The 16,083-nt window shown below is 42.2% G+C and overlaps 1 protein-coding gene across 1 annotated transcript; it reads left to right on the forward strand.

Moving 5' to 3' along the window:
- Positions 1-1,007: 1,007 nt before the first annotated feature.
- On the forward strand, positions 1,008-14,514 carry LOC139368053 (dual specificity phosphatase 3a). The gene is made up of 3 exons (XM_071106588.1): positions 1,008-1,273; positions 11,801-12,033; positions 14,032-14,514. The coding sequence occupies exons 1-3, from the start codon at positions 1,089-1,091 to the stop codon at positions 14,271-14,273; spliced, it is 660 nt and encodes a 219-aa protein (XP_070962689.1). The 5' UTR covers positions 1,008-1,088; the 3' UTR covers positions 14,274-14,514.
- Positions 14,515-16,083: the final 1,569 nt, after the last annotated feature.

Consider the following 16,083-nt stretch of genomic DNA (forward strand, 5'->3'; position numbering starts at 1 on the left):
TTTTTGTTTGTTTTTGACAATTTTAATTGAAAACAATCACAGTAAGGTATTTAGTTGTTAAAAATAATTTTTTAAATGGCTGCATGGATATGGGTTATCATGACTGAATAGGTGAATGCACTACAGGCTATAGGTGCAATGATTCATTAAAAGTTACAAGGACAACAGCAGCAGGTCTGCACATTTTGCAACAGTGTTACTGTGTAGACTGTTGGGTTATTCATTGCTTATGAAGGTGCTATTTAAGTCTTAATAAACTTCTTCTGCAAAGTCAATGATCCACCGCAACCTTTCCGTGGAATCATAAGAAAATTATATTATTTGAAAAAAGTAGACAAAGGGCTATATTCCAAAGATGTCAAATATGGTTTTAGAGAGAACATGCTATGTTCATTATCCTGTTGGTTATTGCTATTTGTTGGATAAGCAATGGAAATACAATGGACCTCTCCACTAACAACCAATATAATCTATATAGCTTTTGCATTAGGCCTATATAACTGCTGAATACTGACCAAATGTTACTAGGCTTATCAAAATGTATGCAGGCAGAAATATCCCTTAGACATCAGTAGCAGCCCTAATTAGCTAATTGACTCAATCAAGATGATTTTTTAAAACTGCATCGTGGATGAGTCTACTGTAACTGAATGACGGTGATGCTGTGGTGGGATGCTTTAATATCATCTTCATTCATTATGGTCACCAGTATTTTCCAGTAGTTTCTCGGGCGTTACCTCTTCCCAGCTTCAGCAAGAGCACAAGAGATGCCATTCGAAAAGCAAAACAAACGTAATTGAGTGGTCTCTCCAATGGCGCCCTCTCTGCCTTGTTTATAGCGTCTTCGTTTACCACCCTTGCGCGCGCGTGCCGCTGTCGTCAACCAATTCCTGTCTGGAGTGTCTGACCGCCGGTGGGCGAGTGGGGTGTGTCTGCAAGCGGAGAGAGCGTGCGATTCAGACTCCTTGTACACAACACGACTCGAGTGAGAATAAAATGCTGCAAAATCTGAAATTGACACGACTCAGAGTCTAGCAGCAATCTGACACTTTTTTCTTCGCCAGTTCGGGGAGAGACTGCCTGGAACCATGAAGAAATCGAGCCCGGCAAAGCAACAACCACCACCACCACCACCTCCGGCTGAAGTCACAGTGCCAGATAACGAGGTTACTGTGCAACAACTGAACGAGCTGTTGTCAAACAGCAGCGGATTTTACAGTTTACCAACACAGCATTTCAACGAGGTCTTCCCTAGAATATACGTTGGTAACGCGTAAGTCATTTTTATTTGACCAAAATTCTGAGGAATCTGTGCACGATAGTTTATTTTTTTCCCCTTTAAACAAACAGTAACCTACTATATTTATCAGATGACACCGACAGGTAGCCTATTGCTTCATCGTCCCTAGCAACGCATCCCTATCTGTTCAGACATACACGTTCATGGCAATATTGAGCACAGAAAATGTCAGAATAATGTATATCAATATTTGCAGGCTATAGAATGTCATTGTTGACACCCATGAATTAAAACCCTATTGTAAACGAATATTTTCCAATTTAACAAATTGCAAAATTCCAGAAACAAATGCTATAGCAACCTACCATCAATAAAAAGTGTTTTGGGATTCAAATGGATTTGACAACTAACAGTATGAAGGGGATTGGTGTTGATATGCAATATCTTCATTCATAATATTTGTCACGAGCATGGAAGGAGGCTGTTCTCTCGCTCAGAATAGATTAAGGAAATAGTGCATATTCTAGAGGCACATTGCTCTGAGTATATGAAGGAAAAAGTGAATATTCTAGAGGCACATGTTCCCTCTCGAACGTTCGTATTTGAAGGACGGTACAAAACGCCCGATTTTATTTGAAACGACTCCATTATATTATCGGTACCATCTAGTCTGTGGATGATCTCCCGCGGTTTCATTCAACGCCCCCATTATATTAGACATTTACATATACAGCAGGGCTGAAATAATCTGGGTTTAAATGTTCGTACGAAACAAAGAATCGGATATGGAATTCATACACACAATTTTCTCAAACTGTTGGATTGTGAGTGTCAATGTAGGCTATATTGATGAGGGAACTAGACATTGTGCAGCCTAAATGAATGAAGCAGACGAGTCAAAAACATTCTCATTATTATTTAACGAATGCACTCGCTCTTCAATCAGTTTAGTTCCACCTGTATAAATAATGCTGATGTATGCACACGGGTCCCCAAGGCTCTACTTGGGATTTCAATATTGTTTCCGATATTGAAACACCTTTTAATTGATAACACCCCTCCACACACCTTCGGTCTCTCACTTACCTTTACACACACACACACACACACACACACACACACACACACACACACACACACACACACACACACACACACACACACACACACACTCTCTCTCAAAGGGGAGTGGAGGGCTAGACCAGTCTCTCATGCTATTCCCTTAACTGGTAGTACCACCCATTAGGTGTCTTTTGAGTAGTGTCAGAATAATGCATAATCAGCCATCACTTCTCTTGGGACAGGAAGCTTGTGTGCAACAGGGAGGGGCAATGTAATGCAAGCTTAACAAGAAAATTGCATTTGTTAAAACAATTCTAGTCTGTCTATCTACAGTATGGGTAACAGGGTTGATGTGTTAAGCTCAACCCGCTAAGATTTACACCACAAACCCCAGAAAATTGCCAAAAAGTGTAGAACCAGCCCCCCCTGCTTTTACATTATGATTTGACTAATTTGACAGAATTTTTTTAAATTTAAAAATAAACATTTTCATCATGTAACAGGGTTGACCATAAAATGAATTGCTAATCACATGAAATAAATAATAACCTTCAGGAATAACTTTGTCAAAGTAACAAAATAACTTGGTATTTAAAATAATGTTAAACATTTGGAGAAATGTTGGGGTTAAGTGGGTTAAAATCTTCTTAGAAGTCAGAGGGTGCATAGAGGGACATGTCAAAATGCTGAATTTTGGCACATTACCAAGTCTTTATTAAAATAAATATCTGATTGAAAATATAGAATTTTCAACGTGTTCTACAGTGCATAAAGTATTCAGAACCCTTGTTCTTTTCAGCCTTATTCTAAAATGGAAAAACTGAAAAATGACATTTACATAAGTATTCAGACCCTTTGATATGAGACTCGAAATTGAGCTCAGGTGCATCCGGTTTCCCATTGATCATTATTGAGATGTTTCTACGTCTTGGTTGGAGTTCACCTGTTGTAAATTCAATTGATTGGACATGATTTGGAAAGGCATACACCTGTCTATATAAGGTCCCACAATTGAATGTGCATGTCAGAGCAAAAACCAAGCCATGAGGTCGAAGGAGTTGTCTGTGGAGCGCCGAGACAGGATTGTGTCAAGGCACAGATCTAGGAAAGGGTACCAAAACATTTCTGCAGCACTGAAGGTCCCCAAGAACACAGTGGCCTCCATCATCCTTAAATAGAAGAAGTTTGGAACAACCAAGGCTCTTCCTAGAGCTGGCCACCCGCCCAAACTTAGCAATTGGGCGATAAGGGCCTTGGTCAGGGAGGTGACCAAGAACCTGATGGTCACTCTGACAGAGCTCTGGTGTTCCTCTGTGGAGATGGGATAACCTTCCAGAAGGACAACCATCTCTGCAGCACTCCACCAATCAGGCCTTTATGATACAATGCTGAACCTGTTTATTTCTCATTATGCGGTATTGTGTGTAGATTGATGAGGGAAAAAAACAAGTTAATCCATTTTAGAATGAGGATGTAACAAAATGTGGAGAAAGTCAAGGGGTCTGAATACTTTCCGAATGCACTGTATACGATCTTACAGTGTTAGGCTTTCACAACGCAAATCAGAGAAACAGATCGTAATTTTGGTGCGCATAGAAAGTCATGAGTGCATTCAGGTGCATATGCCGGGGTGACTTTTCTTCCCAATAAACGAACAGGCTCATTCTGTTCCGAACAACCCAGGGTGTGACGACATGTCATCTTGTAACTGTACATCAAGCATAGTGATCAGAAACGTTGACACATTATGACATGAGTTTTATGATTTGGAAATGTGAAGTGCACATTTTGGACTCTCTGTGTTTGGCTTGCTTGTATGACGTCAAAGCGGTATATATTATAATCCCCAACGTTTCATCTTTAAAAATACATAGTCCTCTTAATGTACAGAATTTCCCTCAGGGGGATGGGGTAACTTCTTGTTGCGTGCGGTGCTCAAATTCAGAATGGCTGTCAGTCAAAACCCATACAGCGCTTTGAAGCGCAGAGCCAGAGCTCTGACATCATGAATAGCATGTTACTGTACATCCACTACGCTGCCATTTTCGACCCGTATACAGGTACGAGTGTAAAGGGCTACAATATCCAAGGCAGGCAAAATGCACTCATTTCGTGGAACAACCCAGCTATAAATGCGATGTGGTTGGTTGACTGTGTACTATGTAATGAGGGTGCCGTGTCTTCCCCACAATTTACAGCCCACCATTCCAGTAAGGTCAGTTCCTAGTAATCCCTTATGCTGTGCGCATGTAGGAGGTGTGTCAGCCCCAATGTATATGTAAAGTCCAACACACAAACACTACACACACCTAGTCGAGACACTATGAATAAGATGTCATGAATGAAGTCCATGCATGGCGTGTGTTTTGCATGTACTTGGGTGAAAGAAATCCACATTGAGGACATGCACAGTAACGTGAAATAGCTCGGTCTTAGTGGCAATATGTCACTTTTTGGGTGACCTGACCAAAATGTACACCAGCTTCAAACAGCTGAAACAACAATATATTTGGTTATGTAAAATATATTTCACAGCGGTTCAGATGGTACAATGATTCTCTACACTATACCAGCTTATTTTGTCACATAAACTGAAATTAGGCGAACTATTTGAGTTTTAGTAACCAGGACATGGAGGAACAATTTCTGAATAGTGCAACTTTAATATACAGAATTTGACAATCAATAATAGATTGTATAGTTTTCCTTTACCCGTGTACAGGAAACTCCTAAGTCTCTCCCTTTTGTCTAATGATATCCATCACTTGGCTCCAGTCATTGCCAAGAGAGCATTAAGAGGGTGAGCTGGATAGAAAGCAAGCACATTATCTCTGTGTTACAACAAAATCAATTTGATTGTGCCACTCTCTCGGGCCAAGAGACAACTGACACATTGACAAGACATCTTGTCTTCGACTAAGTTTACACAACGGTCATGTTCTAAGTGGTTAAATGTCATCTGGGTTTTTTACCTTTATTTTGAAACGCGTAAAGAAGACCCTTAGATATTGGAGACAGCACAGTAAATAGAATGTGTATATCCTTTCTGCTTACAGTCAATTTCATGACAAGATATTTCTCTGCCATATTCATTGTATTTGTGAGAGAACAACTGATGCTTAAAATAGACTTCATATCTTGAAGTGCATCATCGTCCAAAGTAGAGTAAAGGGTTTATGTCAGAGGTACCAGGAAGATGTATGGATTGCCTATTGATTAGGGTCGACACACTGATCACTCACACCACTGTCTGTTCCACAGGAACCAGTGGCTTCTCACATGTTCTATGTTGAAGGTCAGCCAGAGAAGGGGTGTATTCATTACAGAAACCGTTTACCGTTTCTAAGAACCAAGCGGAAGCAAACAGGGCAAACGTAATGTAACGAAACTGAATTTGTCCAATGGAAACAGACTAAACATTTTGCAACAGAATCTGTGTGATGATTAGACCACTGTTGCCACATAGCTCAAGCTGATAAGTAGCTGGCTGCTGTTAATTTAAAACAAGGGACACACACACACACAGTGTCATGCCCATTAAGTCTGAGGGGGCAGATTGATCAATTTTCACACAAAAAACATAATATATATATATATATTATAGAAGATATTGTTTATTTTAACATATAGTTGTCATTATTTAATTATGAGTTAAGTTTCATTGTACATGTGGGACCTTGACACCAAAATGCTCTTAATATTTGCCAACAGATCTCTGTTAGCTTCTAAAGCTATCATGTTAAAACACTCCCTGCTTGAAAAGTCTAGTAGGCTCGTAACACAAACTTGAGTAGTGAGTTGCTCTCTGGAAAAAAAGCACCATCCATGGAACCCGGATGTCGATGGGAGCCATGATGTAAGGTGTGCTAAAATGCTTTCGTCGACGCCCACTCAGGCTTTAATATAAAAGCGCTGGGCAGCCCCTGGTTGATGGCACACTTTGGCTCTTTGTAAAGGCTTGTATTAATAATGGATAGACTGGGACTGCAGAGAGGAGGAGTAAGAGTGGAGGACATGTAAACACACACACACACACAAGCAGGTATGCACACATGCGGGCAGGCACTGGTGTACACACTCACATTCAGACGCACGTACGCATAGATGCTCAAGTAATATTGGCTATATCTGTAGACTCAGGAGCTTATATGTACATACTCTGAAACGCATACATGCACTGTACACATGCTCAATGTGACACACACACACACACCTTCCTCTCACACAGTCATCGTCATTACAGGAGAAATATGACCGCAATCTTCCATGGCTCCACCAAGATAGACAAAGCCTCACAGCAGGAAGAGCGAGAGAGAGAAGAAAAAAGGGTAGACACAGTAGGGAGAGAGATGGATAGACACAGTGGGGAGAGAAAAAGCGAGAGAGCGCAAGGGGGAGAGCGAGAGGGTGTGTGTGTGAGTTATGGGTCTCTGTGGGCAGATCTGAGCGGCTGAGCCCCATGTACAGAAGCCATCGCTCCAGCACCTCGGAGGAGCCTTGGCCTACAGGCAGGCAGACAGATGGGCTGCCTCATCCCCAGTCATAAAGAAAGATGGTGGCAGACTGGATCTTTATTAGTCAGCCCGGCAGCGTAAGGCAGCGTGGGTGTGTTGACCCCCTGTCTCGGGGGACCCATCCAGGGTCACTCAGCCTCTCCACACCCCTGCCTGGAGCCGGATGATATGCTTATCCAACTGTAGAGCACTTGGGGGCGAGATGATGTAGAGCAGAGTAAGTACAATTAACAGAAACTGTATTCAATTAAGTAGGTAGGTACAGTGCCTTCAGAGAGTAATCACACCCCTTGACTTTTTCTACATTTTGTTGTGTTACAAAGTTTATTTGTCTTTTTTTTTTGTCAGCTATCTACACAAAATACTCTGTGAAAGTGTAAGAAAAATGTGAACGTTGGTAAAAATATATATATACAGTACCAGTCAAAAGTTTGGACACCTACTCATTCAAGGGTTTTTCTTTATTTTTACAATGTTCTACATTGTAGAATAATAGTGAAGACATCAAAACTATGAAATACCACATATGGAATCATGTAGTAACCAAAAAAGTGTTAAACAAATCAAAATATATTTGAGATTCTTCAAATAGCCACCCATTGCCTTGATGACAGCTTTGCACACGCTTGGCATTCTCTCAACCAGCTTCACCTGGAATGCTTTTCCAACAGTCTTGAAGGAGTTCCCACATATGCTGGGCACTTGTTGGCTGCTTTTCCTGCAGTCCAACTCATCCCAAACCATCTCAATTGGGTTGAGGTTGGGTGATTTGTGGATTGCCAGGTCATCTGATGCAGCACTCCATCACTCTTTAAGCATCAGCTCTCAGAGCAGCTCACAGATCACTGCACCTGTAAGTAGCCAATCTGTAAATAGCCCACCCAACTACCTCATCAACATATTATTTATTTTTGCTCCTTTGCACCCCAGTACTGCTACTTGCACACTCATCTTCTGCACATCTATCACCCCCGTGTTTAATTTGCCATACTGTAATAATTTTGCCACTATGGCCTATTTATTGCCTCACCCCCCTTATCCTACCTCATTTGCGCACACTGTATATATAGACTTTCTCTATTGTATTATTGACTGTATGTATGTTTGTCATTTGTGTCGCACTGCTTTGCTTTATCTTGGCCAGGTCGCAGTTGTAAATGAGAACTTGTTCTTAACTAGCCTACCTGGTTAAATAAAGGTAAAATAAAAAAAACTCTCCTTCTTGGTCAAATAGTCCTTACACAGCCTGAAGGTGTGTTGGGTCATTGTCCTGTTGAAAAACAAATTATAGTCCCACTAAGTGCCACTCAGGTGGGATGGTGTATCGCTGCAGAATGCTGTGGTAGCCATGCTGATTAAGTGTGCCTTGAATTCTAAATAAATCACAGACTGTGTCACCAGCAAAGCACCATCACACCTCCTCCATGCTTCACAGTGGGAACCACACATGCTGAGGTCCTCCGTTCACCTACTCTGCATCTCACAAAGACACCGGTTGGAACCAAAAATCTCAAATTTGGACTCATCAGACATAAGGACAGATTTCAACCGGTCTAATATCAATTGCTTGTATTTCTTGGACCAAGCAAGGCTCTTCTTATTATTGGTGTTCTTTAGTAGTGGTTTCTTTTCAGCAATTCGACGCAAGGCCTGATTCACGCAGTCTCCTCTGAACAATTGATGTTGAGATGTCTGTTACTTTAACTCTGAAGCATTTATTTGGGCTTCAATTTCTGAGGCTGGTAACTAATGAACGTATCCTCTGCAGCAGAAGTAACTGGGTCTTCCTTTCATGTGGTGGTCCTCATAAGAACCAGTTTCATCATAGCGCTTGATGGTTTTTCCGACTGCACTTGAAGAAACATTCAAAGTTCTTGACATTTTCCGGATTGACTGACCTTTATGTCTTTAAGAATTGTCTGAGCTGTTCTTATCCTAATATGAACTTGGTCTTTTACCAAATAGGGCTATCTTCTGTAATACACCCCTACTTTGTCACAACACAACTGATTGGCTCAAATGCATTAAGAAGAAAATACATTCCACCAATTAACTTTTAAAAAGGCACATCTGTTGAATTTAAATGCATTCCAGGTGACTACCTCATGAAGCTGGTTCAGAGAATGCCAAGAGTGTGCAAAGCTGTCATCAAAGCAAAGGGGGACTCCTTTGAAGAATCTCAAATACACAAATCCAAATATATTTTATAACCCTTTTTTGGTTACTACTTCCATATGTGTTATTTCATAGTTTTTATATCTTCACTATTATTCTACAATGTAAAAAAAATAAAGAAAAACCGTTGAATGAGTAGTTGTGTCCAAATGTTTGACTGGTAGTGTGTGTGTGTGTGTGTGTCTAATATATACCTACAAATATATGGGGGATTGGAAATGATGCTGACAATTACATTGAGGGAAGCCACAATCTATCTGCAATATAAAAAAATATATATGTATCAAAAAACTGTCACTCGGCCACTTAGGAACATTCACTATCTTCTCACTATCTCCGGTTATTGTCCTACTGAAGGTAAATTAATCTCCCAGTGTCTAGAGGAAAACAGAACGAACCAGGTTTTCCTCTATGATTTTCTGTATAAGCTTCCTTATTTTCACTCTGTTAATTAGGTTGGTATTGTCGAGTAACTACAATGTTGTTGATCCATCCTCAGTTTTGTCCTATCGCAGCTATTAAGCTCTGTAACTGTTTTGAAGTAATCATTGACCTCATGGTGAAATCCCTGAGCGGTTTCCTTCCTCTTCGGCAACTGAGTTAGGAAGGACGGCGATATCTTAGTGGTGACTGGGTGTACTGATACACCATCCAAAGTGTCATTAATAACTACACCATGCTTAAAGGGATATTCAATGTCTGCTTTTTTTTACCCATCTACCAATAGGTGCTCATCTTTGCAAGGCATTGGCAAAAACTCTCTGGTCTTTGTAGTTTGAAATTCATTGCTCGACTAAGGGACCTTACGTGATCTGTACGTGTTGGGTACAGAGATGACGTAATCATTCACAAATAATGTTAACTATTATGGCACACAGAGTGAGTCCATGCAACTTATTATGTGACTTGTTAAGCACATTTTTACTCCTGAACTTATTTAGGCCATAACAAAGGGCTTAGAATACTTATTGACTCAAGACATTTCAGCTTTTCATTTTTATTCATTTGTAAAAAATTAAATAAAACATAATTCCACTTTGACATTATGGAGTATTGTGTGTGTGTGTAGACCAGAGACCAAAAACACTCCATTTTAAATTCCAGCTTTTACACAACAAAGTGTGGAAAAAGTAAAGAGGTGAGAATACTTTCTGAAGGCACTGTATATACCCAGTGATAGGAGTATCTGGAAGGTGGCTAGTTTAAATACCAGGTAGGGTGTCTGAACTGGCAACTGGAGAGATAATGGTTTCAGGTCATAGCTACCATCCTGTCCTACCCAATATATATATATATTTTTTTTTTGGGGGGGGGGGGGTATTTTCTGTCAGGGTTGAATTTGTACCCTTGATCATGTGATAAATCTGTGCCCCATAGTGGCCATGAGTTGAAACTAAACTGCAATAGTGCAATAGGGAAACGCATGAATACAACTGGAGAAGGAAGGGAGCAGAGATGGAGGAGAGCAGAAAGAGATGTATAGTTGTCTGGAAGTTGAGTAGATGGAGATGCAGTCACTGGAGTGGAGCTGGAGCGCTCTAGCCTCTCTTCTCTTCATGGCCTTGTCTGAAATCTGTCTTTCCTACTACTTACTAAAATGACATGCTGTGTACTAATCATACCACATTCTATTTAGAATGTACTGTTTAGTAAAAACGTATGCAGTAAGCAACAAACATGCTACTCAAACATGCTGAGAAGACGTCATCTAATGCGCAATTCCCCACAATTTAGTTTATTTTTGTAGAGCACGTCCCCTATTCTGATTATCAGCTGTTGTCAAACACACTGGAGTGTAAAAAGACGATTATCTTCCTTAGTAGTGTGCTGTGAATTCTACTCGATGAAAAGCCGAAATGAGTATGACATCCTGGCATTTTGGACACGACCCCTCTATCCTTCATTCTGTCTCTCTGGCCCTATCTGTATCTCTCTTTCTCTCTCCTCTCCCCCTCTGCACTCTTTCCTCTCCCCATATAGTTTTTATTTTCTTTCCTTTCTTTCTTTCTCTTTTTATTTATCTTTTCATCTTTTATTTATTTTTTCTTTTCTTCCTTTTAATTTTTTCTTTTTCTTTTTTATCTTCTTTTGTCTCTCTTCTTCTTTGACCTTTTTTCATTTATTTTATTTTTTCTTTCTCTTTCTTATCTTTCCACCTCCCTGGGTTTCGTAGCCCTATTTCGGTCAGTGCTCAGGATGCCCATGGCTTTCTGTCTTCCCCTGGGCAGCACCCAAGATCTCCTTTTCCTTGGCATGTCTCCATTGCTCCGGACATTCCCCTGTCCCCTGGGGGGGCACTAACATAGGCAGACATCTCCACTGTCTAAAAGCGGCTCCACCATTTATTCCGTTCAAGCTCCAACCAGCCATGGCAGAGCAAGGCCACGTCGACAGCTAGGTCTGAGACCGGGCTAGATGGGGTGGCCTGTGTTGGGTGCGAAAATCAACATGCAGTAAAACCCATTCAACACAACACAAGAGTGCTGTGGCAACTCCGAACATTTAGGGTGACAAGCTGGAGAGGCGTTGAGATGGTGTTAGGACAATGGCTTGAATAGCAGGTTTGGGACAACTTTGGACTGTAGTTTTAAAACAGTCAGCTGCTAAAACTTGGTTTTGTGGAACCTTGTACATTGTGATGTTTAGTTTGACAGCCATTGCTTATTTACTCTAACTTGCCTTGAGTAGCTACTCTACAAAGCTGATAATAGTGACTCTGGAAGCCACTGTTCTCAGATGTGGCCCATTCGTAATCAATGTCTGATGTCTACCTCATAGAAATATCTATTTCTATGGTCTACCTCCCCAGGTTTGTGGGCCAGAATCTGATGCGTCTGCAGAAGCTGGGCGTGACCCACATCCTGAACGCGGCGGAGGGCAACTCCTTCATGCACGTCAACACCAACGCAGAGTTCTATGCTGGCTCGGGCATCACCTACCACGGCATCCAGGCCAACGACAAGCCTCAGTTCAACCTCAGTACATTTTTTGAGGAGGGGGCAGACTTCATCGAGAAGGCTCTGGCACACAACAATGGCAAAGGTGAGACTGATTACTCTGGGTTCTCTTTTACCACAGGAGGCTAGCGAGGGGAGGACGGCTCATAGTAAATGATGGAATGGAGTGAATGGAAGGGTATCAAACACATGGAAACCATGTTCCGTTCCAGCCATTACCGCCTGTTGTTACTGAGCTGTTTGTTCGACTAAGTGACAATCCGTTTGGCATTCCATAGTGATGTACATTGAAGAGGCCCAGTTCAATTGACTTCAGGACATGGTTGACTGAGGTGAATTGATATGCCTTTAGCATTGGTCTCCATACGGTCTCTGTCTCTCTTCTACAGTAGGTTGTCTGATGTAAATAATTGGGGGAGCTTTATTTTAAGGTACTGTTTCTACAGGTATTTACTTTGTATGCGTTATTGTGTATTTACCATTTCACCATGTAATTTAGAAGCCAAATACCTGATTTTATTTCTGTACTGTAAAATAGAGCGCCAATCGCCCCTTATTGGTCAAAGAGCAGTATGGTGTTTCCCCTCAGTTTATTTATTTTTTCTCATTTCAAAATATTTGTTCCCCTGGTTAAAACTGTAGACCACCTCTTGTTGCTCCAAGTCTGTTATGAGAAGAGGAGTAACAGAAACGGTCCTTCAGGGTATAACATGTTTAATGATGCATTCTCTGTCACCGGTAAGCGATATTGCTGTAAACGGTTTCTCAGGCTAGTCCTATTGCACATTGCTATATCATCGGATGTTTCGATTAGCAAAATTTGTGGTGATCATAGATGGATCTATTGGACCAAACCAGACACTCCACATTTTTCCAGAGAGAGCAAGCACAGACACCGGTTTGGCACACATCCTTTTTCCTTTGCGCTGTGTTCCAGTAAAATATGCTTAGAAGATGTCACTTCAAGAGGGCCATTTTGATGTGATAAATTACCATGACACTGTTTGAAACCTTGCATTGAACAGCACATTGAATGCGTTTGACAGTACTATTTAAAATATGTGTCGGAGATTTGTAACAGAGCACCAACCAAGACAAAACAAAGGGAAATCTAGCAGGGAAGCCGAACAACAAAAGATAAAGGGAGTGCCATTCACTTCAACCAAACCCCTCTAACTCATACCAGCCTCTGTAGACCGAAAGAACAAGAACAGCCATCCATCTCTGACTACAACTCTGGCTACTCTCTCCCAAAACATTACTGGGGTGTTGACATACCCTCGGGGCCTATTTAATTGGAGCCCTGAACCCTGTGTTTTATGGCATTGATTTAATGTAATCTTTGACACAGCGGAACAATTATAAAGCGTCTTAATTCCCGAGCAATTTGGCAGCAGCAGCGTCTACACCCCAGTCAATCACAGTGGCTACAGTAGAAGAGGAGGAGGACACTTATCTTTCCAACAAGCCGGAACACCAGCTCACTCGGGTGGATATAGTGTCTTGCTGTAACCTTGATCAGTGACATTTTGTGACCCCCTGCTGAGCTGTGGAAAGGTCAGGGACGGAGCTTGTGTGTGTGTGTGTGTGTGAAGCGATGAACAGCTGATTCCGTGTGTTAGTTCTGAGCGTCTACAGTCAGCCCTGGATTGATTGGCGGGAGGCAGGGTGATTGGGGATTGGACAGAGGTCACTTAAATGGCAAGAGCCCCGAGACGCTGGGCGCGGTGTCAGGTTTCAAACACTGCAGAGTCGGCATATCGGAATTGAGCACGAGCAGATTGGCTTCTCAGTGAAGTTGGCACCGTATTCCTCCTGGGGAGTAGGGAGGTCGATAATAAATACATGAGTTGAGGAGTGGGATGTTGAGTGTATTTATGCACACACAAATGCATGCGTAGCTTACATATCCATTGTGTCCATTCCTTCAAGACCACTGATCTGAAAGCATTTGATGGGTTTAAGCAGTATAGTGGAACACTATCCAGTCCTCTCAACTATTAGTGTTCATTAAGGAGTTGAGTCAAGGGGGCCATTGAGGAGAATTGGGATGTAGCCCTGAGTGTCTGTCTGTGTCCATCAGGGAAGGTGTACGTCCACTGCCGAGAGGGCTACAGCCGCTCGCCCACCATTGTCATCGCTTACCTCATGCTGCGCCACAACCTGGACGCCCGGGTGGCGGTTGCCACGGTGAGGCTGAAGAGAGAGATCGGCCCCAATGACGGCTTTCTGCGCCAGCTGTGCCAACTCAACGAGAAGCTGGCAAAAGAGGGCAAGTTGAATGGGGTGATGCCAGTCATGGCTGCCAGGTTAAAGACAAAGTAAGAGAGGGAGAGAGACCCAAACCCTCCTATTCTGCCTTCCATAGGAGACAACCTGACTCAATCCACTCTGACCGCCAAACGTCTCACACACATGCACATACATGTAACATGCATGCACTGTACATACATGATGACAGTCACACAATAACTCTCTCTCACACAAACTCTCCTATCTGTCATGCTTCCGTCCTCTTTCTCACCTTCACTCTGTCTCTCGCTCTCTGTCTCTCGCTCTGCTGGTCTCCTTGGGTACATTTGTCTAAACCCCAACCTGTTCCGATAGTGGGGGAAGAATGTTAGGCCGAGGGGTGGAGGGGTGGAAAAGAGGATACCTGGGGCATGCAGGCATCCATCTAACCATCTTCTCTCTGTAGATTCCATAAGCATACGTCCCACCGCTGGCACACACAACCCCAATGTTTTGTGTGTGAAGTTTTGACTTGACCAATGAAGCATTCCTTAGACCATATGTTTAAAACACTGAACATTGCTCTCTGTGTTCCACTTGGAGCTCTGAAGTCGGAAGAGAGTCGGAAGAGTACAAATAATATATTATAGCACAATCATTAAACAGAATCCCACTGCCGGGACTGTCGGACTACAATGATGTCATGACACCAACAAAATGATCTCTGACCAGTCTGGAATGTTTTGGGACATTTAGACTATTCCTGATTGGGTGTGACAATGAAGCACCCTGACATCACACAAGGAAGTGTCATGGGTAGTGTTGGGTGGGCTAATTTGGTGTATAAAAAAACAAACATTCCATAGAGACTGGCTCCCCAAGATGTCCCCAAGATGTCACAAACACACACACTCATCATGTCTAAGTAGAAGCAACACACACACACACACACACACACACACACACACCATGTCTAAGTAGAAGCAAGCAGCAACACACACACACACACACATCATGTCTAAGTAGAAGCAAGCAGCAACACACACACACATCATGTCTATGTAGAAGCAAGCAGCAACACACACACACATCATGTCTATGTAGAAGCAAGCAGCAACACACACACACATCATGTCTATGTAGAAGCAAGCAGCAACACACACACACATCATGTCTATGTAGAAGCAAGCAGCAACACACACACACATCATGTCTATGTAGAAGCAAGCAGCAACACACACACACATCATGTCTATGTAGAAGCAAGCAGCAACACACACACACATCATGTCTATGTAGAAGCAAGCAGCAACACACACACACATCATGTCTATGTAGAAGCAAGCAGCAACACACACACACATCATGTCTATGTAGAAGCAAGCAGCAACACACACACACATCATGTCTATGTAGAAGCAAGCAGCAACACACACACACATCATGTCTATGTAGAAGCAAGCAGCAACACACACACACATCATGTCTATGTAGAAGCAAGCAGCAGCACACTTTCTTTGTGTGCATTTACAGGGATGGAACCAATTTACAAAGGAAAACGCACTTACCATGCCAGACAGGTACCCACTGCCAATTCCAAAGTGCACATCCGTCGTTGTGTCCATCCCATAGATATACAGCTCCACTGTCAATCAATGCCAGAATTGGCCGTTATATGTCAACTGCCTTGAACCAATATGTGCATACTAATGTTATGCCAATTTGGAGGTGAACTCCCAAGGCTTTTCTGTTTGTCTTTATTAGTACATTGCAGTATACTGTATGTCTCAATGCCCTGCCATCCTATTGAAGTATATATTTAAGCAATAAGGCACGAGGGGGTGTGGTATATGGCCAATATACCACGGCTACGGGATGTTCTTTCGCACAACGCAACCCAGAG

Source organism: Oncorhynchus clarkii, chromosome 16 (assembly GCF_045791955.1).
Source record: "Oncorhynchus clarkii lewisi isolate Uvic-CL-2024 chromosome 16, UVic_Ocla_1.0, whole genome shotgun sequence".
Taxonomy (NCBI): domain Eukaryota; kingdom Metazoa; phylum Chordata; class Actinopteri; order Salmoniformes; family Salmonidae; genus Oncorhynchus; species Oncorhynchus clarkii.

Excerpts from the sequence above, each read along its gene's own strand:
- LOC139368053 (XM_071106588.1), top strand. The coding sequence starts at position 1,089 with ATGAAGAAATCGAGCCCGGCAAAGCAACAACCACCACCACCACCACCT. Across the intron at positions 1,274-11,800 it reads AGAATATACGTTGGTAACGC|GTTTGTGGGCCAGAATCTGA; the intron begins GTAAGTCATTTT and ends CTACCTCCCCAG. Across the intron at positions 12,034-14,031 it reads GGCACACAACAATGGCAAAG|GGAAGGTGTACGTCCACTGC; the intron begins GTGAGACTGATT and ends TGTGTCCATCAG.